Consider the following 24,452-nt stretch of genomic DNA (forward strand, 5'->3'; position numbering starts at 1 on the left):
CCGCCCTTGAGGCCAAAATGGCCATAAAAAGAAGGGTTTAAAACCCTAACAGGCTTTTTTGAGATATTCTGTTGATTTAAAATTATATATATATATATATATATATATATAATTTATTTAGTTATATACCCCACTCTTCAGCAAAGGCTATCAGAGCAGCTTACAATTCAATTAGACATTATATATATATATTATATATATATATATATATATATATGTATAATTTATATATATATATTATATGATATAAATTATATATAAAATTATTCATTATAATTATTTTTAATAATTATATAATATTAACTTATTAATTATATATATATATATATATAATTAAAAATAAATTATTATACAGTTTTTTTATTATATATCAATTATTAATAATATATATATTAAAGTTTATTGAATTAAAAAAACAACCTATTAAAACACTAGTCCAAAATAAACAAACAAAAACTGTTAAATTATTACTATTTTATTATTATTATTATTTATACAGTTGGTTTGTTTATGTTTATTTTGGATGTATGTGTTTTAATAGGTATGTTTTTTAAATTATTTAAATAATAATAATAATAATAATAATAGCAAATCAAACATATAGTGCTCAAACATACTGTACCTCAGAGGATGCGTTCTTTATTACCTTAGTCCTTATGGGCTCCTTCTTTCCTCAGACATTCTCACTTTTCGCTTTCTGTAACTTCCATCGCCTTCTCTTTCCTTCAGCTACTTTGATTTTAAGATTATTTATATTAAGAGTCTGCAGGTTTTTGTGTGTTCTGTCCAAATTTTTGCATAGCTAGACCTTTTAATGATTCAGGGAAAACAGGAATGCCTATCATCCCCCGGCAGGGATGGCTATGCTGGCAAGATGGCTGGGGATTCTGGGAACTGAAGTCCAAAGCATTGTAAAGTCTAAGGCTTTCATGGCCAAAAGCCATAGTTTTTTGTGGTGTACCCCACAAAAATAACACCCCTGGCATTGCTTGGCTCCATGCGCCTGCCCAGCTCAGCCAACCCAATCCCTTATTTATTGATATGATATGCTAGAATATAAATGTTTCCAATTGGATGTAAGATCATTTCTTGTAAACATTTTTATTATTTTATGCTGGCTGTGTGCCGTAATAATAAACCCATTCAATAAATACATTCCTTAGCAGGGATCCAGGCAGTTTTAGTTGGGAGTTAGTTACCTCCCTTCCATTTACAAACTCTTTGCCACCCTGACTTTGACATTTCATGAAAGTTTGCGCCCATGATGTGTCGTTGCGTGTGCCTTTGAGATGTTTTCGACTTATGGCCACCCCATCGCAGGGATTTCTGAGGCTGAGAGTGTGTGACTCACCCAGTGGATTTCCACGGCCGAGCAGGGATTCAAACCCTGGTCCCTAGTTGCAGCCCAACATTCAAATCATTATGAAGTCGAAGGCTTTCAGGGCCGGCATCCATTGTTCTTTGTGGGTTTTGGGGGCTCTGTGGCCATGTTCAAGAAGAGTTTCTTCCTGACATTTCGCCATACATATATATACTTCATTCTCTGAAGGTGCCAAGGAAGACACTCTTCTTGAACATGGCCGCAGAGCCCCCAAAACCCCACCAAAAACCCTATTAAAATTATTAACCATGATGAGGAATATCTATATTGTATTTATGTAGAAATGCTAGTCCTCTTTTTGGTAACTGCTGGGGTGACAATCCCATGATTGTGGACTGCAACTCCCATCAGCCCTCTGGCTAGCATTGGCGCCATTCCCTTGCTGCACACAGACACTCGCAGGTTAAGATCACTTACAACAGTCCGCTTTTATTATTAGTAGTAGTGCGAAAAATACAGAAACAACAGAATGCCGTGTCTTTAAAGTGAACAACTGAAGACTTGGGTCTTTCAGGATTTATCCCCTTCCAAGGAAACTCACACCCAAATGAAAGGGAGCAAAAACACACACACACAACCTCTGTTTACCCTATACTTTCTTCCAGTAACAATATTTTCCAAGTACAATTATTATTATTGTTATTATTATTATTGACCTCGGCTAAAGCCTAGCTAGCAAAACGAAACAGCAGCATGACCCAGAAAAAAGCATGTTGTAGTGGGATGCGAGGGGCTCTGGACACCCCAATATTAGGGGCACCTTAGAGCATGATAGCACTCTTTCAAACCTGCCACCCAGGAAACGTGGGTACAATGCCAGCGCTGAATATTAACACAGATTTGAATTTAAAGTGGCTTTTGGGGTGGAAAGGAAACCACAGAATCTAAACCAGGGGTGGGCAATCATTAGGAAAAAACTGGTCCTGGAAGCAACTCCAAAGCCTTTAATAGGGTTTGGCTCCCTAACATCCCCTAAATGGCATGGGGGCAAAACTGCCATGTTTTGGTCCCTCCCTTGACCATTTTGGGCCCCAAGGAGAGCTTCTCATGTTGGCTTCCAGAGCCATTTTCCCCATGCTTTCCCCAGCCCTGACCTCGACCCATGTAACACTGGGGTTATGGCTTCCCTGAGCATTGGTCCCTGGCTGGAGGAGGAGGCAATCCAACCTTGTGAGTTAGTGTCTTCAGACCTCTGGCCACGGACGTGTGACTTTGTCACCCCAGTCTCCCAGCTCAGCTTCGTCCTAACAGAAATACAAGAGCGATCGTGGGATGGAGTGCCCCATTTATTAGTGCTACAATCCCAACCGGGAGGAGGATGCATTAGTGCAAAAGGACTGGAGGCAAGAAAGAGGGAGACGCCTTTGACCTTCTTAAAATAAATAGGAATTATCAAAGGGAAAGAAATACTGTCAAGTGTTAGTCCTCCATGCTCTCTCTATCTCCATGAAAAGAAATTCACCCATTAATACTTATGGGATTATCTTACATTAGCGTAGTGCCATTTCACTAATATACCTCAGTACTATAGGTCTAAAAAAGGAAAAGAAAGGAGATGACAAAGGAAGAAACGGTTCCGATATATCTTGGCATTAAAAAAGAAGCCCACTCAAATGTTGCAGTTGGCAATGGGAACTGACCTAAGAGAAATGTCACTACAGCAAGAAACTCCGCAACTTCCTGATGCATTTCCAAACCTAGAAGAGCCCTACATTTGTCTGAGTTTGTTGGGTCCTGAACTATGCTTTTTTTACCTTGCAAGCGTGCCTTCTTGACTTCCAAAGAATTAGCTCAGGAAGGCCCAACTTGAGAAACAAGGAGAGATTCAGAGCCAAGCCTTGACCTGTTTTGGAGAAGCTAATAATTTTCATCATCTCAAAAGCCATGTTCCAAGATGACCGCCTCTGCCCCATTGCAACCTTACAAAATCCAGCTGCGAAGGAGACACCCCTCTATCTAAAGGCAGGACTGGTGCAAGGATCATGGTACGACTATGGCTCTACCCTAATCCCTATGGTCAATAGCATATGGGGAGGGAAGGTTGTCTCCTATGAGGGCATGGGGCCAGATCTGTCACTCTCCATGTGGCTCATGACAAATTAGTTGCCAAGTTTAGTGGATCAGGATAACCTGCGATTAAGGTGGCCTAGGTTCCCATCTTAATACTGGAGGGAAAGACAATCAGGAGGCAATTTTGGACCTATACGAAGTGGGGAGGCGATGACAATCGGGCACCTAATCCACCACGGCAGAGCTGCACATCGTGTTCATGCCACAGGCGCGGCTGCCCCGGTACAAGTAGTAGTAGCCCTGAAAGAGACAACAAGGAGGAACATGGGTCAAGGAGCTCCCATCTTGGAAGGGCATTCCACATTGAGGATGAAACAACAGAGAAGACCTTGCTGCCACTTATTCCCTCAAACACAGAGGAAGGTCTCAAGGAAAAGAAAGATTGGGAGGGCAAAGACCCCCAGGGCTTACCTCTTCTCCCCAGTCTTCACCCCAGCTGTTCTTGATAGCCCAGAATGGTATAGTTCCACCTAGAAGGAAGGAGGGAGAGAAGATGCAGCCATCAGTGAGAGGCATGCCAGCTATTAGCTAGTTCCTGACTCTATTTCTAACATGCAACACAAAGCAGCCACTTACGTGTCCCGTAGCCAACCAAGAGGACTGCATGGTCTATCATCCACGGATTGCAGAGAAGGAAGAAGGGGTGAGAGACTCCCTTCCTGTAGAACTGTAGGCGGAGGGAGAAAGAAAGAAAAGGACTCAAAGCTAATTCTGGACTCCATACGAAGATCTGTGCCCATGTTCTACGGTGGCCTGATTGGTGGAAGTGTTGGATTCATTCCACCCCATTAAATATCAGGCTTTTTATTGACACCTTTGGGCCCTAACTGAGGCACCCACCCAGATCTCTACACATGCCTGGGGTTAAAATAGTTTCAGTTTTTATAAATGCAGATCTTGTGTTATAGGAAAGGATAGAAAGATGTTTAATATTGAAAATATTAAATATTGAATTTATATTAAGAAGATAAATATTGTGATAAAAGAAAGAGACAGAGACAGCGACCTCACACTCCCTGCAACAAGACAAGCTCTCACCTGCATGGCAAAGGCATTAAGAGCGATGGAGATGGGTCCATTCTTTGCCAACCAGGCCGCAATCTCTGAAAGAGAGGGAGAAAGGGCAGGAGTGATGCCACTGGAGTAATGCACAGACATAACAAGACAGAAGGGAAACTTTTCTGCGTCCATCCCAATAAAAGATAATAAAACAAGCTGGCTCCATCCTCAATATGACATTGCTTCAGATATTTAAAGATGGCTGTCATGTCACCCTCTAAGTCTCTACTTCTCCGAGCTAAACATAGCCAGCTCTCTCTGTTTTTCCTGACGAGGCTTGGCTTGCAAACTTGTGGTCACCTTGGTCACCCTTCTTTGAATTTAAAGTACAGGCAGGCTGTTTATTAACATGAGTTCATATAACACAGGTTCACTTTTATGCATCAGAAAAGATATGTTCTCCATCGGCCCTTTAGTCATGGCGACTCTATGGTCAACCTCCATGAGAAACATAGCATTCGCCATTATCCACTGTAAGTCTGGGAATGTTTCCCCCACAGATTGAGGGTTGGACTGCACTCACCTTTCTCATCCCGGGAGATGGCCACAGAACTATTGATGTAAACGGCCACCTTGTCCTTGGAGAAGTTGCACCTCTGCTCATAGCCCTCATAGCTGTAGTCGCGCTCAGTCTCCAGGCCACCTGGGCAGAGGCAAGCAAGAGCCAGAACGTGGAAAGGAAGTTACAATTCAGTTGAGGAGGAAGGTAAACAGCTAGAAGATAAATAGTGAGCTGTTGTTCTTTGCCACCACCAGACTCACCAAGTCCCTCAATGGCCTCATAGGCGTTGGATGGCAGCCCTCCTCCACAGGCCTGGTCCAAGGCATCACAGTCCAGCAACTCTGCGGAGGGAGAGAACAGGCAGGAAATGAGAACTGAGTGGCGGAGAGTAATTTTGGTTAGTGCCAAAAGAGCGGATTGTTGAAAACTGGGAGATACCTGTAGTTCTTTAGCGGTTCAGTTTAACTACTGGCTGTGAGGGATGCCGACTCCATCAGTGAAAGGTGTTCTCCCAGGTGCATTACTGACCACCAATGATGCTTATGCTATAGCAGTAACGTGTGTCCATGTTCAGCATCAAATGAGGTCTTGAGACTGCCTGGAATGATACCCAGTGTGCCAAGCTCTGACCACCTACCTTGCTCTGAGAGAGAGACCAAGGATCCCTTGTTGAGAAACCACTGTCCTTCCACATTGCCTGTGACAGAGAATGCCCAGCAGGAGCCACAGCTGCCCTGCGAGTAAAAGAAGCCCAGTCTAGTTTAGAGAGGAAGCCTGCTCTGTTCAAGAACTGGGAACAACCTAGAGCTCCAAAGTAACAAGGTATGAGACATGTAATTAGTTGTAACAACATTTTCTGATCAGTGTGGTTACTCTCTCTGTGTGCGCACATGTATGTTTTAAAGTAACAGAAAGGAGTGAGCAGCACAGTACTTTTTCCGTATTACAACCACCAACGACAGTGGATTATTTTTTAAATCTTGCAATGTGTTAACAGTGGATGGAGAGAAAATACTTCTTAAGAAGAGAAACCATCATATCCTCTGGGGCCATGTATCAACTCTCCACTTCTGAACAAGAAGGACTGGTGAGCGCATAGGGAAACTAACCTGGTCCTTGACCCCTGTGACAGCCCCATGGTCCCGCCAGTCCCATTCCTCTGGCATGGGGTCGCTGGGAATGGTGGCTGCTTTCATTGGCCGGACCGGCAGCTTGGACAACAGCGGGTTCAGGTACGTGGAGCGGAACTCCTCCTCTGGAAGGTGACAAATGGAAGGTTATGCCCCGAACATCCACAAGATAAAGGAAAGACTATCAGATGCTTCATTGCTTGCAAGGAGTGTTAACTCCAGCTGCCATGCCTATAAACATCCAGAAAAATGGGGAAAGAGATAGCAGGGACTGTCCTGCATCCCACTGCACTTATCCAGGAAGACAGTGTAAGAGAGAATTGCAGCAGGAATGGGGGGAATCCCCACGGATGGGACAGGAGGAAGATCTGAGCAGGGTTTTAGCTTGGCTTGTTCTTGTTTTTCTGTGCCCTCAAGTTGAATCTGAACTATGGCAACCTTCTCCTAAAATTTTCTTGGCAAGATTAATTATTCAGAGGTTTGCCATGGCCTTCCTCTGAGGCTGAGAGAGTGGGACTTGCCCAGGATCAGCCAGAGGGGTTTCAGGGCTGAATGGGGATTTGAACCAAGAGTAGGGAATCTATTTAAGAATACACCTTGGAGAGAGTTCTTTTAAAGCCTGGGATCAATTCATTGCCCCAGTAAGATGGGAGACTCCAACCTCCAGTAAATGTCAGGGAGAAAGCACCATGTGTAAATCAAAGGAGAAATTGGTAGTCATATCTTTTTGCCTACCTGTCAGGTCACTAAATTTGGTGACTCCGTACTCCGCTGTGCCCCGGTCCAGCTCTTGAATGACTTGGGCCTTCTCCAGATTCTCAGCAAAGATCCGGAAGCGTTTCTCAGCCTCTGAGCAAAAAGGAGTCCGGAGAAACAAGAACCCATTAGGAGTACAGTTGGATCCTGTATCCGTGGAGGAGATACGTTCAAAGACTTATCACAGATAGCGAAAACCAAAGGTAACAACAAATGCAATATTTCTGCCAGACGCTGAACATACAGTTGTGCTGGAGAGCCCTTGCCATGTGATCTACACTAACCAGTTAGGAGTTGGCCCTATGAAATGGGGACACCCTTGGGTCCTCTTATGTGCCCCCATGTCTTTCTGCAGTCAATCCTTTTGTCCAGTGCTCACCCCTTTTGTCCTTGTAGCTCTTTTTGTAGGTGGTCACAAAGTCCTTGAAGCGGGAAACCAGGTGGACTGAGGCATTCTGGGGAACAAAAAGACCCAGGGCTGAGAAATTGGGAAACTGGGAGGGAGGCAACCCAACTTAAAAGAACTGTCAGAGAACCTGTGCAGTGGGCCTTAATCCAGAAGGAGAGGGATAAGGGCAAGGGAACCCACCTGCAGATGCCTCTCCTCCTGGGACGACTCCTCGCCATCTGCACCCAGAACCCTGGGGCGAAGCACTTCCCAGGTTCCCAATTTTGCCACCTGAGCTACTTCAGAGGGCTCTGGAGGAAGAGACAAGTGGGGCAAAGCCAAAGTGAGAAGGACCCAAGCACCAAACCCACAAGACCCCTGCAAACCTGATACTGTACTCCTTTTTACCTGACAAACCATTTACTTATTCAATTTATATCCTGCCTTTTTTCCTGAATGAGACCCCAAGTGATTCACACATGAATCAAAGCAAGGCGCATGAATTAAAAAGCTAGTAATAGAAAGGGTTTTAAAATCAAACACTAAACAAGCTCAAGTAACAGGCATGTATGTCGCCAAGGAGAGCCCAGCCTCTGTCTCCTTCGGCCCGTTTTGCCTCTGGCTTGTTTTCACAGGCAACATTTCTCAACTGGATGTTTCAGCCTGGGTGGCGTCGGCTGATGCTGCCAGTTCAGGGAGAAGGTGAGGTTTGGGCCTAGCATTTACGCTTCAGGAGGTCTGAGTCAGACCCGACTTACCAGCCGGGCGACACTCTTCCTTCACCAGCTGCTTCCTGCCTGCCCAGGGCTGAATCCAGACTTCAAAATGACACGACTAGGCAGAAAAGAAAAACAGAGACAAGTCAAATGTGCATTCGAGGCACATGAGCACAGAAGAGGACAGGCAACACACTGCAGGAACAGCGCACAGTTTAACTGCCATGGATCCATGCTGGGGAATCCTGGCACTTGTAGCTTGGTGGAACATTGAGCTTTCTGTCAGAGAGCTCTGATGCCACAACAAGCACCAAATCCCACAGAGCCATGCCAGTTAAAGTGGTGTCAAACTGCATTACTTCTGCAATGCGGGTGCAGCTCCAAGAAGGTCCTGGGGCAGGACACTGGCTCCCTAGACCACTGTCACCTATTTTAGGGGGACAACTAGGGTTCTGACGCTTTCCTGGAGAAGTCAGAATGCCATGCCAGGAAAACAATTTGGCAACAGTGTGCCTTTTTCCCCTCCCATCTCTGCTCTAGGGTTCTTCCCTCCAAGCTACAGCGGGGATTATCTGTCATCTGACAGCCCCACTGAGCTGGCCTTGTTTGGAGAGGAAGTTCAGGTCACAAGATAACATGCGAAGGGAAAGACGGGTTGAGCGGGTAACTCCATGGAGAGCATTCCTAAAAAGGTCAGAGTCATCACTCTTTATTGCTGTTTGCAGGAAACCTGGATGCAGATCTGAAGAGAACCTGCAAGGCTCCCCTGTTTCTGGACAACCAAACACTAGAACTGATTTCTGCGGAGCTAAATCAAGCATCGCAAAACCAATCGCAGGGACGCAAAGACAAGCCTTTCTCGGTGGCAAGCCTTTAAAGAGCTGGTTCTTACCACTTGTTCTGGCTCTCCTGAAGGGACACAATTGGCCGCATCCTGGCTCCTCCCGCATTGATTCTTCAACAAGGTGATGTCCAGGTAATACTTGATCCCGTTCACCACCTGCAAGTAAGGAAAGAGGTTTTAGGTACACCTGCCATACACAGGAGCTGGGGCTGAATAGAAGTCTTCCAAGTCTCCTGGGAGCGTCCATTTTGTGGCCCCTGGCGCACCTTCCCTTGACGTCACTGACCTTGATCTCTTGCGCCTTAAATAGGAAGCAAATTAACGCCTTGGCAATCTCTTTGGCTCCTTCGCTGCAGGTCGGCACCCATTAAAATCAAGACAATGCAAGGTCAACCCAAGACAATACAAGGCCAAGGCTTTTTAACGAGCCAGAAGCCCGTTAATCGGAGAGGAGACTCTGGGAAGGGTTCGCGCACGTGCCCAAAAGGAGGTGCTTTAAAGCCCTTGACGGCGACCAAATCCGCCCAGAGTAATTACCCCGGAGTAAGTGGATTGCAAATCCCATAACGAGATGCCACTCAGCCTCTGCTTAAGTCGGAATGTTTAAGGAGCTTCATTCACAATAATAGAATCCGTGGGTGTTTCGTCTCCAAACGCTTTTGGCTCCTGGAAACAGGAGCATTGCATTGTCTCAAAAGGAGCGGGAAGAAAGAACAGCCGCTCAGTAAGTCCCAAACTCTAGTCCTCCAAGTGTTTTGGACTTCAACTCCCAGAAGCCCCAGCCAGTTTGGCCAATGGTCAGGGATTTTGGGAGCTGAGGTCCAAAACTTCTGGAGGACCAAGGTTTGTGTCTGACAGTCGAGGCAGGACTTGGAGAGCCATGATCTGCCAGCCTCAGCCACCGGACCCATACCTCTTGCAACCCGGCCTACCTTGCAGGGCTGTTGTGAGGATAAAGGGGGAGGCAGCCATGCAAAGGCCCTGGGTGACGTTGGGTGACCTACCTTGCAGGGCTGTTGTGAGAAGAACCTCTCCATAGAACTCCTTCAGCGACCTGTTTTACCTTCCTCTGCTTGGCCTGCCGTTGCCTGGCCTACCTGGCAGGGCTGTTGTGAAGGCACCTCACTGGAAGGGCTTAGAAATGCGTGCCAATACAAAGGTAACCCAATAAAGAAACCAGTGGACACAATAATACGTAGTTATTATCATTATTATTTCTCTTTTTCCCTTACCCACCTGGGTTTTGGCGGAGCGCAGCGCCCAGAGGGAAGGCTCCCCGGCTCCTTCTCCTTCGTCCTCCAGGAAGGCCTGGCCCAGAGCGAAGCGAGCCGCCTCCCTGACCAGGCCGCCCTTGGTGACGTCCACCTCCCTGGCCCCTCCGACCATCGCCGCCGTTGAGGCGGACACAGCCATGAGCAAAACGACATTCAGAAGAACCATCGCCGCCGCCATCCTGGCTCAAACTGAGGGGAATCCGCTCTGCAGGGCCACCCCACTGAGAAAGGGGCGGGGCGAGAGAGCATCCGCTTTGGTGATTGGCCCAGCTGAGGAAAGGCACGCCTCCACTCCGAGCCGGCACTGGCTGGATGAGAAAGGGACGGAGCCTCCGGGGAGGAGTCTGCCCAGCCTAGCGGCGACGCCATTTTCTCCTTTAGCGATGGTGAAAAAAGGCGGGGTTTGAAGAGGCTGGCGTCACCGCCCAGAGAGGCGTGGTCTCATTTACATAGCCCCGCCCCCATTTCACGACCTTCTCTATTTATTCACCGTTGCAATAATAAATATATGCATAACCTTTGAAATGTTAAATAGTATTTATTAAAGGGAAAGGCCTTCAATGGGTGCATCTGCGCTGTACAAATAATATAGTTTGATACTGCTATAACTTCCACTGCTCCATGTTACAGAAAACCTGGGATTTGTCGTTTGGCCCCAGGACCCTTTGGCAGAGAAGGCTAAAGCCCTTGCAAAAACTACAAATCCCATGATTCCACAGAGGATGGCTCTGTAGCATTTAAAGTGGCCTCAAAGAGCATCATTTCCACAGTGCAGATGTACTTTGTGTGCGGTTGTTTTGAACTACAGTTCCCAGAATCCCCCATTATAGGACGAAGACTCCTCAGTGGGGGGGACCCTGATCCCTTCATCCTTTGGGGGAGACGAAGTCCCAAAGGCCTTTCCCAATTCTCAGCCACCCCAGTCAGTTTTGTTCAATTCATATCCGTTGGACTCTAACACCCATCATCCCCAGCCTAATGTATATCTATAGGAACCTTTTACACACTCTCTGGACACCTGTCATGTCTTTTTAGATTGTAAGCCGCTCTGAGAGCCTTTGTGGCTGAAGAGCAGGGTATAAATACTCCAAGTAAATAAATAAATACCCCCATCCCTCCATATTTATGGCTTTGAGATCTGCAGATTCGATTAATATGTTCTCTCTAGGAATATCTAGCTCCTCCTCCAGAGCAACTCTATGGTCAACTTCAACTAAAAATCGCATTGAAAGACCTATAGAGACCACTCTACTAGGCCTTTGTAGCTCCTCCATTGCAGTTCTATGGTCAGTGTCTGTTGCACCGGAGGACCTAGAGATTCCTAGAGCGGTGTCCGCTCAGGTCTAAGAACATGGCATTTTGGTTATTTGTGGGTTTCCCTTATTCACGGGGGTCTTGCGCCCCTAACCCTAGCAAATGGGGAGGGACAAGTGTATAAGCTGCCCTGTTTCTTGGGAGAAAGGCTGGTTCTGAATGAAATTAGGTCAGGTTTCTTTCAAGTCTCACTCACCCAGAAGCTGCCAGCCGAAAAGAGGCCCAGGGAAGGGGAGCAAGATTTGCGACCCAATTATCTGAGCCTCTTCCATCCTGACAAATGGGTTAGAAACCCTCGAAGATCCCTGTTTGGCGAGTTTGGACTTGCACAGAACCATCAATCCACCAGACCCGAATTCACAGCCTTCGTCTCTTCCCTGATGTGACATCTTTGTAAGTGTTGTGTGCAAAGCTTGAACGTTTTCTGGGAAGCTCAAAGGCTCAAGCATCTTTAACAGTCTTTGTAAAAAGCTACCTCAAACATCATCAACAGGCAATATTTGAATCAGTTTGAAAAGGGCTCGTCGTGCCGTGAGACAGAGGTCCAAAACACATTGCAGAAATAGTCCAGTTTGAGACTGCTTTGACTGCCCTGGGAATCCTGGGGATCGTAGTTGGCTGTGGCACCAGAACTCTCCAACAGAGAAGGCCCAATGTCTCACAAAACTACAGTTCCCAGAATACCATTGAGCCAGGGCAGTTAAAGCGGTCTCACGCTGGATTATTTCTGCACTGTGTTTTGGACCAGAGACTAATAACTCACCCATCCCACAAACCCAGAAGGAGGGACTGTATTCCTAATACTCTTGACAAGAACATTTTGGGGAGCGTCAACTCACCATTTGGAGTCCAGTGATGGCGAACCTATGGCACGTGTGCCAGAGGCGGCACTCAGAGTCCTCTCTGTGGGCACATGTGCCATTGCCCCAGCACAGAGTTTGTTACTAGAAAGCCAGAGGGACACAGCATTTGGCAATAAAGAAGTGAGTTTTGGGTTGCAGTTTGGGCACTTGGCCTCTAAAAGGTTCACCATCACTGGTTTGGACTCTCTCAACCCTTCCTTACCTCCACCAAGGTGCCCACATGGCCCACCCACCAACCACCAAAATTACTTTTCAAGTCACACTGAGCAAACACATAGCTGATTTTTATTGTTTTAAAAACAATGATTTGTGGCGCCTGCCGTTTAAAAGCAGGTGGTATAAAAGTCGTGTGGGGAGAACGGGGGGAGAATCAAAGAACGGGGTTTGAGCCAGAAACGTGACAAATACATCTCTCATTTTCAAGAAGAAATCCAACACTAAACCTCAAAACCAAAGGGGTGCAGAACTCTCCCCCAATAGCTGCAGGCTGAATAATAGCCGAATCCATGCGAGGAGAGGGCTGAGGGGGTCCTTCAAAGCTGCATAGAAGAGAACAAGCTCTATGGGGCTCTGAACAGGAACGTCCCCCGCCTTTCTCAACCTTCTCCCCAGAGAGGCTTTGTTAGATTTAAAAGGCAGCAACACTTTTGATTTGGGTAACAGCTTCCACGGACCCTTGGCGGATGCTTGTAAATGAGTGAATAGGGGTTCTGGAGGGGGTTGGAAGGGAAGGCTGGGTCTCTAGCTAACCACCAAAAAGCTAACAGCATCCCCCCAACTCAGGGCGCTTCCGGGGTTCACAAGAAGGCGTCGCACCATTCCCGCAGGCAGCCGTAGCAGTCCCTGGATTGCTTGGCGTTGGCCCCGCAGGTGTCCTTCAGCCATTCGCGGAAGTTCTCCTCGTCTTTCCTCAGCACCAAGAACTGCCCAAGCACCACGTAGGCCTGAAAAAGAGGTTGCAAAAGAGGACAGGTGAGACAATGGCGACCATCAGCCCAGGGCCAGCAAAGAGAACCACAAAGCATCTCAAGACAAGCAAAGGGATCGCTTCCAGATCTGGCAGGACTGCAGCTGCAGTGGTGAAAAGGGCTGGGAACTGCAGTCACTCACATATAAAAGGCCCATGGTTTGCCCAACCCTGACCTAGCAAGGTGGCAGCTTTCAAGGGGAAGCGCCTATTGCCAAAGCCATGGCTCCTGGGCTTTCCTTGCCCTATTTGTTGCTATTGGCCGCCCCTGCTTCCCTGCCCCGGGCCAAGGTACCTTGTCGAAGCCTTGGTCCGCCAGCTTCTTGCCCAGGACGTCTCCGATGCCGGCCAGAGCCCCGACGGGCTTCTCCCCCATGGGCTCCGCCACGAAGTCCCGGTGCTTCTGGCTGGTGGTCATTCTGGCTGCAAAGGAAGCCCAGGGAGAGGTCAGGGGCCAGAGACTACAAGAGGGTCACCTCCACCAAGGACACTCAGGCTCCAGTCGGCCAGGATTCAGTTACAGAACTCAAAGACATAGCCGTGTTCGTCTCTAGCAGCAGTTATATCAAGAGATTTGGTAGCCCCTTTGAGACTCACTGGAAGAAAGGAGTCGGCAGAGGAGCTTTCTCTTCTGAGAGTGCCTCTTTAGGGCTTGAAATGCACGAAAGAGGCCCCCCTCCTCGCCCACTGGGGATACTGGGGGATACTGGTGTCCCCCTAAGGCCCTCCAGACCCACTCCCCGATCCTTACCTGCCTTCGCCGCCTACTCAACCGTCGCTCCCGCCTCGCCGCGCTTCTACTTCCGGGTCATAGGTCCCATTTTTTAAGGCTCCGCTGAAACGCCCCATTAAAAAAACAGAGGGGGACGCTCTAGGCTTAGACGGCGCGTCTCTATGGCTGGCCCTAAGCGGTAAAGGACGCTCTAGACTCTCGAAGCGGGTTTCTATGGTCAGCTCGCAGAAGGAGCTTTGCTATGGTCACGTGACAGGGAGAGGCTGTCACTCAGGGACCAATGGGAGCGCAGAGGAGCACCAAGGCCCCGCCTCTAGTTGGAAGGCAGGCCTTTGGAGCCAGAAAAGGAAGGAAGGAAGAAGGACTAGGGGCCAGTGAGTACCTTCTCCCCTTGTTTCTGCCTTCCTTCCTCTCTCTCTAGCAGCCTTTCATTCCTTTCTTCTTTCCAGGCAGTGCTTTATTCCCTTTCCAGGATCTCTTCCTCCATTTTAACTTAAGCCTCTGAGGTTGCTGAAGGGAGCCTTGGATGTCAACAGGAATATATGTACTGTATACACACACACGCACAGTATATACTGTGTGTATATATATATATATATATATATATATATATATATATATAATCTATCTACCTATCTATTATATATATATATATCTACTTATCTCTATATAATAGATTATATTACATCTATCTATCTACAATGTATATCATATCTATCTATATACAATATAATATAATATATATTATACCTATCTATATAACATATAATATCATACGTATTATATCTATCTATCTACTATAATATTGATATTTGATATAATATATATTCTATGTATCTATCTATGATATAATACATATTATATCCATTTATCTACAATATACTGTATGTTATATCTATCTATATGTAATATTATACACACACACACACACACACATATGTAATTTTTTTTGGTCCTGTTTGCTTCTCAGTAAGAGCCCAGGCTTGACTTTCCATAAGCCAAGCATTGCCCGCATCCCCATCTTGAGCCAGACCCTCGTCTTAAGCGTTTGCCTTTTTGCGTGTCTTGACAGGTGGGAGGTTTTGCCTTCCGGTCCCAGGGCTGCCGCCATGTCAGAGCGGGAGGAGCGCCGCTTTGTGGAGATCCCGCGGGAGTCGGTGCGCCTGATGGCCGAGAGCACCGGCGTGGAGCTGACCGACGAAGTGGCCGCGCTGCTGGCCGAAGATGTCTGCTACCGCCTCCGCGAAGCCACCCAGGTCAGTCAGGGAGGCCTGGCTTCGGACAAAGGCATTCCGGTCACTGGCTTTGTTGCTGTTGTTGTGTGCCTTCAAGTCATTTTCAACTCATGGCGACCCTAAGGGGAACCTATCATGGGGTTTTCTTGGCATGGTTCCTCAGAGCGGGTTTGCCATTGCCATCCTCTGAGGGACTACTTTATCCTTCAAAACCCAAAAGGGCGGTGGAGGGGATTGTACTGGAAACCCTCTTGCATGGTCTGAGCCTCAGTTACATTTGTTGTGCGGACACCTGATGCTGCTCCATCCTTTGCCAGAACTATAATGTTGGATAGACTCAGAAAATACCTTGGCAAGACCTGACCTAGAGATACCTGGAGGTCTCTTTCACAGAGTCACCATAAATCAGCTTGACAACCATTAGCAACAAAGAGGGCAGACGTGAGGCTTATACTCCATTTCCCCAAAGATTTCACACTCCTATCCCTCCTAAATTCTGACAGTTTTGCTTCTCTTGGCTGTCTTTCAACATAAGAGAGAGTCATGTCTCTGTGTGTGATTTGTCTTTTCTTGCTTGCATTCAGAACAGTTCCCAGTTCATGAAACACACCAAGCGGCGGAAACTGACGGTGGAAGACTTCAACCGGGCTTTGCGCTGGAGCAACGTGGAGGTGAGTTGCTGGAGATGGAGTGGCAACCCTGCACAAAGGCCTCTGGCTTCAAAATGGCAGCTATCGACACACAGGGCTGACCGGTGGTGCGTTTTCTGTCCCTTCAGACCGTGTGCGGCTATGGCTCTCAAGACGCCCTCCCTTTCCGAACCCTCAAGGAAGGAGAGCTGTATTTCCAGGAGGACCGGGAGGTCAACTTGGTGGAGCTGGCCTTGGCGACCAACATCCCCAAGGGCTGCGCGGAGACGTCCGTGAGAGGTAGGCCATGCAGGTGGTGACCAGTGGCCCCACAGAGGGAAGGAACCCACTTGTTAGCAAAGCTTGGGCATCGCAATCGAAGAGGAGGACGTTCCGTATTTGGGGTGCCTCAACCAAAAAGGCTCCCAATGCCTTCCCATGGTTGGGACAGGGATGAGGAGTCTCAAATCTCAGGTTGGAGCCTATGATCCTAAATAAGCCAGCAAATAAACAAGATTGTTCAGCCACTAAGTATGTCCCCTTCTCTTTAGTTCATGTCTCTTACCTGGATGGGAAAGGCAACCTGGAGCCACAAGGGTCTGGTAAGAACTGTTCTCTTCATTCACATAGTCGATGCTAAGCCCTGCGAGGTAGGACAGGCTATAGGACAGGTGTTTGGCTGTTCTTTTACTTGTAAAGTGCCACATACTGTCAATAGCCCTTTATTAATTGATGGTGACAATGACAGTGTTTAATCTTGATTCCTCAAAGGCAGGCTGCTTCTTAATCTGTCTCTTCTTAACCCTAATTTGATGGTGAAATACTGGCTCCCAAGGCATTTTGAAGCCAGATTTCTGGGTTTTGCTTTTGCAGTTTACATTATTTTTGGAATATGTTTATCCATTGATAAAATAAATCCATGGACACAGAGGGCCGACTGTCTAAGGGAACCAAGAAATGACAAGACATGCTTGTCCCTTCCCAGTGCCCAGCGCTGTCTCTGCTTTGACGGATGACCTCTTGAAGTATTACCAGCACGTCACTCGGGCGGTTTTGGGAGATGATCCTCAGCTGATGAAGGTGGGTGAGACGAGAGAGACAAGGGTGGGTGGGTCCCCAGCCAATATTAAAGAGGAGAAATGATACGGCCAGGTTTTGGAGAAAGGAAGCAAGTAGGTTCACTGAGATTTGCGGGACTCTGAGAAAAGCCATACCAGTGGTAGAAGCTGGGTCTTTGCCACAAGTTGCAAAATGTGCCCCATTTTCCTCTCTCTGTCCTCCAGTGGTGAGTTTCCTGTTCATTTCCTCAGGTTGCCCTTCAGGACTTGCAAACCAACCCAAAGATTGCTGCCCTCCTACCATACTTCGTTTATGTTGTGAGCGGGGTGAGTTGAATATGAAGGCCTGGCTCTGGCACCTTTTCTCTTTCCTTCTGTGACCCAGTTCATGCTTCCTTTCCAGCCCCATTTCCCACAACGTTGGAGGAGGGAGGTTTTTAAAAAGAGAGGGAGAGAAATCCCTGGCGTAGGTTCCCAAGTTAAGGAAGACTTCTCTACAGCCTCCTAGCTTAGGGAAGACTGCTCTACCATCCATCTAAGGCAATGTCTTCCCTTTGGGGCTTCTTGGCAGGTCAAGTCCGTGAGCCACGACTTGGATCAGCTGAACCGCCTTCTGCATGTGGCCAAGAGCCTGATCCAGAACCCCTACTTGTACCTGGGCTCCTATGTCAAGAGCCTCATTGCCAGCGTCATGTACTGCGTGCTGGAGCCCCTGGCTGCCTCCATCAACCCCCTCAACGACCACTGGACCCTGCGGGACTATGCAGCCATGCTCCTGGGACACATCTTCTGGTTCGTGCCCCCCGTCTTTACTGGTCAGGATGTGCAGAGAAGGGAGTCTTCTGTTCTTCTCTTTCACCCTTTCCACCCTAAATCTTGTCTGGACTGATGCTTAAAGCTTCCTGCTTAAACATATTGCAAGAAGCATCCCTCAATCTCAGGTTTTGGCCCTGCAGATAGTCCTGACCCAGCAACCCAAACTGGGGCCACTGGTTATCCACTGGTTTGAACAAGAATGCCAGATTAGGTGGGGCTTTAGTCAGATCCAACATGGCTGCTCTTATATTCCTCTTGCATTGTTTAAAGAGAATCCTTTGCTGTTGTGAACTGGATTGCAGCCTCCTTGGTGCAAGGACCTGTCTGTCTTTTTCTTCCATTGTGAACTGAGATCCACATGATGAATAATAGTAACGGTTTGCATTTTCAGGACTCACGGTGACCTGGTCAGTGGACTCTACCACCACATTCTGCTGTCGCTTCAGAAGGTGCTGGCTGACCCCGTCCGGCCTCTCTGTTCCCACTATGGGGCCGTGGTGGGGCTCCACGCCTTGGGATGGAAAGTGAGTTGCTCCTTGAGACTGGTGGGCCTCTTGGCCTTCTTGCTGGCTTGGAAAATGGCTGACCGGTCCCTCTGCTTCTCCATATCTCCCTTTCAGGCGGTGGAACGGGTCCTCTACCCTCACCTCTCCACTTACTGGTCTAACCTCCAGGCCGTACTAGATGACTATTCCGTGTCCAACGCTCAGGTCAAAGCTGATGGCCACAAGGTGTACGGGGCCATTTTGGTGAGTCTTCCCAGGATAGACTTTAACCTCTGGAATGGAGCTGCTGTGAGAAATGACTGAGGGAGCTGGGTAGATTCAGCTTGGAGAAGAGAAGATGGAGAGGGGACATGATAGAACCAACTTTAAATGTCTGTTGTCATAAACAATGGTGGGGGGGAGTAATATTTAAATCCTCTTAATGAGCAATGGGTCTTTTTTCTTTTAAAGTAACTTTCCAATCTCTACTGGTTAGAGACAACAAACCCTTGTTCCCTCTCTGCTGTTCCAGGTGGCAGTGGAGCGACTCCTGAAGATGAAGGCTCAGTCCATTTTGGTGCCAACACAAGCAGAGGGTACCAACGGGGATGGACGCACCCGGGAGGGCAGCCCTTGGCTCAGCCCCCTCCAGGACCCTCAGGTGGAGTTCGGATTTGGCATTGCAAGCCACCTTTTGCAGCTGGGCAGCGGTGGTGGGCCACAAGCAGGCATGGGCATCTCTGCTAACCCGCCTGAAATCTCCCTGAATGAGATTTACCAGGAACTCTACTACTTCTTCGGGGATAGTTTGGCCACCCGTTTTGGGACGGGATCGGGGCTGTGCCCACCAGAACCCCTGCCAGCTAGCACTCCCAAGGTGCCTGATGCTAAGAAAGAGCCAACGGCCTTTGGGACCGGGGATGCAGTGCGCAAGATGCCCCAGCTGACCGCCAATGCCACGGTGAGCCCTCGAGATGAGGAGAGTCCCCGGGCTGAGTTCTCAGGTGGGCGCCCATCTTTGCACCGCTCGGCCAACCTTGCCCGCTCTCGCAGCGCCTCCCGCCAACAAGGACACCGACCGGGCATCCGGGACGTCTTCCAGAAGTGCCGCTTCAGCCCCCAAGGGGCACCACATTTCAGCTTCGTCATTGCTGGGCGGCAGGTAGAGAGGCGATGCCAGGGCCGCCTCTTCCAGACCTGTTTCCTCCAGCACCATGGGCCCAGCCCTGTCTCCCGCTATGCCCAGAAGCTGCCCATGATTGGCCGGACCGCCAAGCCAGTCAAGAAGTGGGCACACTCCGAGTATTCACTCTACTTGCCACTCTGAAGAGAGACAGACTATCTGCGCATATGTGTGTTTCTACACTTCTCTTGATTAGCGTCAACTGAGTCAGGGAATCTGTTCTGGGTTCCAATCCAGACTTGCTCTTCAGGTGTTTAGTTTTGCCTGAGCTTTTGGTGTGCATTGACTGTGGTGGCGCCAGAGCTATTTCTGGATAACATGTTGTTTGTGGCTGAAATTTTGGATTGCTCCGCTGACGTTCAGGAGTGGGTCTGCCCCACTGATGTGGAAGACATTGCCCTCGACCGTGAGAATCTGCCCCTCTTGGTCCTTCAATCAATTTGGAGAATGAAAGTGGTGGCCATCTTGTAGTGATCTGTAGTTTTATCCTGGAGGATTTGGGTCCCTTGCCGTCTCAACTCACATTTCCTTCCAGATTAGGATTATTATGACATTTTCCATCTCTGGAGGACTGGATGGGGGTCTTTGGGGGCCTCAGAAGTGCCAGCCAGGGGTCTGGTGCAAGGCCCACAATTTGCCACATAGGACCTCTGGAGGACCCCTGGGAAGTCCCAGAGATTTATAGGGAAAGGAGACCAGAGGGATGGAAGTTTTGCCCTGAACATTCCTGATGCCTCTAACGTTTGGAGGGGGAAAGAGTTCCCAGAATCCCCCAACCAGTATAGGCACAAGGGATTCTGGGACTGGTAGTCTTTAAAAGGCCACTTTTTGAAGCTCTGAGTTTGAGACACTTTTCAGGTAATCTAGTCCTTGTAAGCATTGTAATGAGCATCCCTTTAGCGGGAATGTTCAGTGCTTAATCTCTGGACTTTCTTAGAGAAAAATTTGAGCACTAAGGGGACACTGTGCAGACCATTGGCACCAGGATTCGAACACAGGACAAAGTGGGGAGGTGTGTGGGGTGGCTGCCAACTGCCACAGGGGACAAAACTGCTCCAGATTTATAAATCACGCTTGAAGATTGTCTCTGAACTTGAGAGTACAGTAACACATTATCTACACTTCAGTGCTTTGTGGGAAGTGACAACACAAGAATGTTATTTTTAAAAAAATGATCATGTTACATTTTGGGATGTTTGGGGGTTGTTGTTTTGTTTTTTTAAGAGTAAGGAACATTGTTTATTTGTTGTTCCAAAGGGGGACTGGGAGCCACTTTTGTATTTCCAAGTTTATTTAAATAAAGAGGAACTAAAAGGCAACTGTGCAACTCTTTTCATAACAAGCCGCGGCAACAAGTGATATTAGGTTATTTGGGGGGGAAAGTAAGATGACAATGGCCAGTTCCTGTGGTGTTTCTTCTTATATATCTGTAAAGTGGTATATCCCTTGTTTAAGAAAAGCCTGCAAAAAAGCCATGGGTTTGCCATAAGTCACCAGCAACAGGTGACTTGAAGGGATATAGACACAGATACCTTAAAGGCACCATCAGATCTCTCTTCTTTGCACGTTCTTTGACATTGCTTTGCTCTGCTTCATCCTTTAGATCCCTTGCTATAAGTCCCTATGTTTTACCCTCGACTTATGCACGGGTCTTCTCAAAATCCATAATTTTGGGCCCCCCAAACTTGCCCTCGATTTATACATGAGGCTGACTTATAGTCGAGTATCTACGGTATGCAAAGCCACACACACACACGAGTGTATATCCCTGTCTTTGGGCAGGAGGCAGCCCCGTTGGAGTGGGAGGCGCAGAGGCGTCCCCAAGGCGCCCCCGTGTGGCGCTGAGGCGGGAGTGCCAGGGCTGCGCTGGCCATGGCTGGGTCTGGGCTGGAGCTGGTGGGGCTGGCCCTCCACGCCGCCTCCTTCCTCTGCGGGGTCATCTGCGCCTCTGCCCTGACCGTCACCCAGGTAAGGAACCCTCTGCAGGGACGGAAGGGCCTCTGAGCATGTGCAAGAACCAAGGCTTTCCTCTAAGACCACAGCCTCTGAGCATCTGCAGAGCAACCAGGGGTTCCTCCTCTTCCTTTGAGCCTGCAGACTCTGAGCACATGCAGAGAGCCTAAGGCTTTCCTTTGCTTCTTTGGGACAGCAGACTGAGCATATGCAGTGCTTCCAGGGCTTCCTCTTCCTCCTTTTAAGCAGCAGCCGCCTCTGAGCACATGCAGAGTGCCAGGGCTTTCCTCTCCTGCTTTGAGTGCAGAGTCCCCAGGCCTTTCCCTTGCTTCTTTGGGACAGCAGACTTTGAGCGTATGCAGAGTGCCCCGGGTTTCCCTCTCTTCCTTTGAGCCCTCAGCCTCTGAGCATATATCCATCTCTTGGTTGAATGACAGATTTTCTCCAAGGCTGCTCACTCCTTGGAGAAGGTGCTTCTGGGCATGTACAGAACACCCAGGGCTCACTTCTGCTTGGGAGGTGGTTTTCTTAAGCTCTGGAACGCACTATCCCTTGAACATGTGCAAAGAGTGGAGGGCTGACTTACTCCCTGATACTTATCCTGATAGCCTCCTGGTTGATTCCCTTCCCCTGGGCATGTGCAAAGTACCTAGGATGCCTGTTACTAAGGAGCAGCTTCCTCTCCAGAAATGCAGAGCTTAAGCTTTGCAGTGCAGAAGCTGTAAAAGAGGGTGTTCCTGAGCATGTGCAGAGTATACATTTAGGATATAATTTTTTAGAGCTCTGAATGGTGTGCTCTTGGGTGCCTCTGAGCATGTGCAAAGTGCCCAGAGCTAACTATGTGGAGCGACCCTATCCCTCCATTCAAAAAGGGAGGAAGACACCTCCAATCCTCTGGGCATGTTGCAAAGTGCACAGAATATACCCAGAATTCTGGGAGTTGTAGTCCCAAAAGATAACCTTTTCCAAAACTCTGGGTTGGAATATGCAAAGACTGGTTTGGAAAAGCCCTGCTTGGTGTCTCCAGTCCTCACTTTCCTCTTTTCATAAACGTTTTATTGATTTTTGTTTCCTCTCTTCATTTTCCCTTTGGGTCATCTGCCACGTCATGTGAGTCTGAGGCGCATAATGCTCCTCAGCTGAGCATTCCCAGGGAAAGGGTTTTTGGCTGGACTCCAGTAGCTGGCCTTTCCTTCTCCTTCTAGGAGCCATCCACTGAAACTTCTTCAAAAAAAAAGAAAAACCTCTCGCCCGAAGGCAGCCTCTGTGCATCATGCGCTTCAGTGCGCACTGCCCCATAGACCTTGCCTGGATCATGAGTGTGCTTTTGGTAGTGCTTTTTTGGCAGTTAAAAGTGGTGTCAAACTGCTTTATTTCTGCAAGGTGCGATGCACCCTGTTTCGGCACGGTCAAAAGGAATTGGACTGAAGGGGGGGGTCTCTTTTAGGGATACAAATCCCTAAAATGAAAGAAATGAAATCTTCCCCCTTTCTTTTCTCTTCCAGGGTGAGTTTGGGGGCCGGTGCATCCTCTACGGTTCGGTGGTCAACAACGGGAGCCTCGTCTTAAGTGCCACCAGCCCAGCCTCCCTCTGCAACTTCGTCTCAACCGTCTCCATCCTGACCGCCATCTTGTCCTTTGTGGCCCTGCTCCGGGGCATCTACCGCTCCTGCTTTGGCAACGGACACCCACTGTAAGTGGGGACGCTGGGGGTGGACTTTCAGTGGGCTTGCTGGCTTGATCCTCCCTGATGGTGTCCATCTTCTGTCTGCCTTGCAGGGACGGCGTGTGGGTCAAAGGCTCCTTGTCCGTCTCGGCCGTCGTCCTCTTCTTCTTGATGGTCTCGGCGTGCATCCTCCGGGTCGGCATGGACGCCTTCTGCACCTCCATCCACCAAGCCGTAGCCGCCATCAGGCAAGTTCAGATCCCAATTCGTAGACAGCAAAGTCAAGTTGTTTTAGATATCATCACCATCTTCTGCTCATTATTATTATCATTGGCCTGTGTTCTGCATCAGCTCCATGGTTCCCAAACTCTGGTGCTTCAAATATCAGAAGCCTTAGCTAGCTGGCAAACAGTCAGGGATTTTGGGAACTGAAATCCAAAACAACTGGAGGACCAAAGGTTGGGAACGACTGAGCTATATGGTGCCAGTCTGGGATTGCCTCAAACCCAGCTTGTCAAAAATCTTGAGACACTTGTCCTTTAGGAAGTCAAGCTGCTGGGGACAAAATCCATCCATGCCGTTGATTTATATACTGGTCTTCCTCCTTTCCCCATTTTCCTAGCATTTGGGGTTTCAATGGCTAATGGCTCAGTCTTTCCCCCTTTCTCTATTCCTGTGTAGCTGTCAAGAAGCTCAGCACCAGCCCTGGGTCTCTCCTTACCACAGCGAAAGATTTTACGACAACCTCTACACCGCGGAGGTACGTGGCAGTTTCCTCGACATTGGCCAACTCCATGAAATCCTTCCCTTCCATCTTCCCAAGTTTAATTTTACTGCAAAACTCTTGTAAAAATGTCAAAAATGGGTTTTAAACATTGCTCTTGTGGCTGAATCCTGACCCCCAAGAGTCTTGGATTTGCATGTGTGTGTTTTATGCTGTGGGGGATTCTGGGAATTTAAGCCATGTTGCTAAGTTCAACCTCCTTGTGCCTTCACCAATTTCCTTCCCTTTTGTCTCCAGGCAGCTGCTTGGGTCAATTTCTTCTTCTGGTGCCTGATGTCGGTGATGGTCTTCATGGAGTGGTTCAGCAAAGCCCCATCTGGACCACTCCGGGGCAGTGGCCTGTCACGAACTGAAGAGACGGACCCCATCTTTGGAGCAGGACCTCTCAGACCTTGACAATGAGGCCACCAAGATGGTGGTGGATGGTCATCATCACTCCTTGGAAGTCCTTTCCGTATTACCTCCCGTTCTCCCCGTAAGAGGACAGCTTTCTCTCTCTCAAGAAATGGCTGCCTCTCTGGATCAAGAGGGCAAAAGCTTTCCAAGGGAGCCTCCATCAATGTCTGAGACTCCAATGCTTTCTATAACAAAATGGTGGGACTGTGAAGACTGCTGCTAACTCCTCTCCAGACCCCCCCCCCCCCCC

General features: G+C 48.4%; 4 protein-coding genes across 5 annotated transcripts; 2 read left to right on the forward strand and 2 right to left on the reverse strand.

Moving 5' to 3' along the window:
- Positions 1-1,790: 1,790 nt before the first annotated feature.
- Positions 1,791-10,337, reverse strand: CTSF (cathepsin F). The gene is made up of 14 exons (XM_042440544.1): positions 10,083-10,337; positions 8,895-9,002; positions 8,045-8,120; positions 7,488-7,597; positions 7,278-7,353; positions 6,878-6,991; positions 6,122-6,267; positions 5,650-5,746; positions 5,273-5,353; positions 5,034-5,153; positions 4,490-4,554; positions 4,028-4,118; positions 3,863-3,921; positions 1,791-3,691 (listed from the first exon to the last, which is right to left on the reverse strand). Exons 1-14 carry the CDS (start codon positions 10,296-10,298, stop codon positions 3,617-3,619), a joined length of 1,434 nt encoding a protein of 477 aa, XP_042296478.1. The 5' UTR covers positions 10,299-10,337; the 3' UTR covers positions 1,791-3,616.
- A 2,223-nt stretch (positions 10,338-12,560) lies between these two features.
- BANF1 (BAF nuclear assembly factor 1) lies at positions 12,561-14,173 on the reverse strand. Of its 2 annotated transcripts, none has more exons than XM_042440643.1 (3): positions 14,016-14,173; positions 13,560-13,687; positions 12,561-13,241 (listed from the first exon to the last, which is right to left on the reverse strand). In XM_042440643.1, exons 2-3 carry the CDS (start codon positions 13,680-13,682, stop codon positions 13,095-13,097), a joined length of 270 nt encoding a protein of 89 aa, XP_042296577.1. In that variant the 5' UTR covers positions 13,683-13,687; positions 14,016-14,173; the 3' UTR covers positions 12,561-13,094. The 2 variants fall into 2 exon arrangements, with proteins under 2 accessions (XP_042296577.1, XP_042296579.1); XM_042440645.1 differs by lacking the exon at positions 14,016-14,173 and adding an exon at positions 13,862-13,990.
- Positions 14,174-14,234: 61 nt separating this feature from the next.
- On the forward strand, positions 14,235-20,722 carry TAF6L (TATA-box binding protein associated factor 6 like). Its single transcript, XM_042440642.1, has 11 exons — positions 14,235-14,371; positions 15,070-15,253; positions 15,817-15,903; positions 16,011-16,161; positions 16,413-16,463; positions 16,847-16,941; positions 17,172-17,246; positions 17,491-17,711; positions 18,127-18,259; positions 18,356-18,484; positions 18,753-20,722. Exons 2-11 carry the CDS (start codon positions 15,107-15,109, stop codon positions 19,545-19,547), a joined length of 1,884 nt encoding a protein of 627 aa, XP_042296576.1. The 5' UTR covers positions 14,235-14,371; positions 15,070-15,106; the 3' UTR covers positions 19,548-20,722.
- Positions 20,723-21,254: 532 nt separating this feature from the next.
- TMEM179B (transmembrane protein 179B) lies at positions 21,255-24,452 on the forward strand. Its single transcript, XM_042439267.1, has 5 exons — positions 21,255-21,371; positions 22,862-23,049; positions 23,136-23,270; positions 23,704-23,782; positions 24,044-24,452. The coding sequence occupies exons 1-5, from the start codon at positions 21,276-21,278 to the stop codon at positions 24,200-24,202; spliced, it is 657 nt and encodes a 218-aa protein (XP_042295201.1). The 5' UTR covers positions 21,255-21,275; the 3' UTR covers positions 24,203-24,452.

The sequence above is a fragment of the Sceloporus undulatus genome, chromosome 9 (assembly GCF_019175285.1).
Source record: "Sceloporus undulatus isolate JIND9_A2432 ecotype Alabama chromosome 9, SceUnd_v1.1, whole genome shotgun sequence".
Taxonomy (NCBI): Eukaryota; Metazoa; Chordata; class Lepidosauria; order Squamata; family Phrynosomatidae; genus Sceloporus; species Sceloporus undulatus.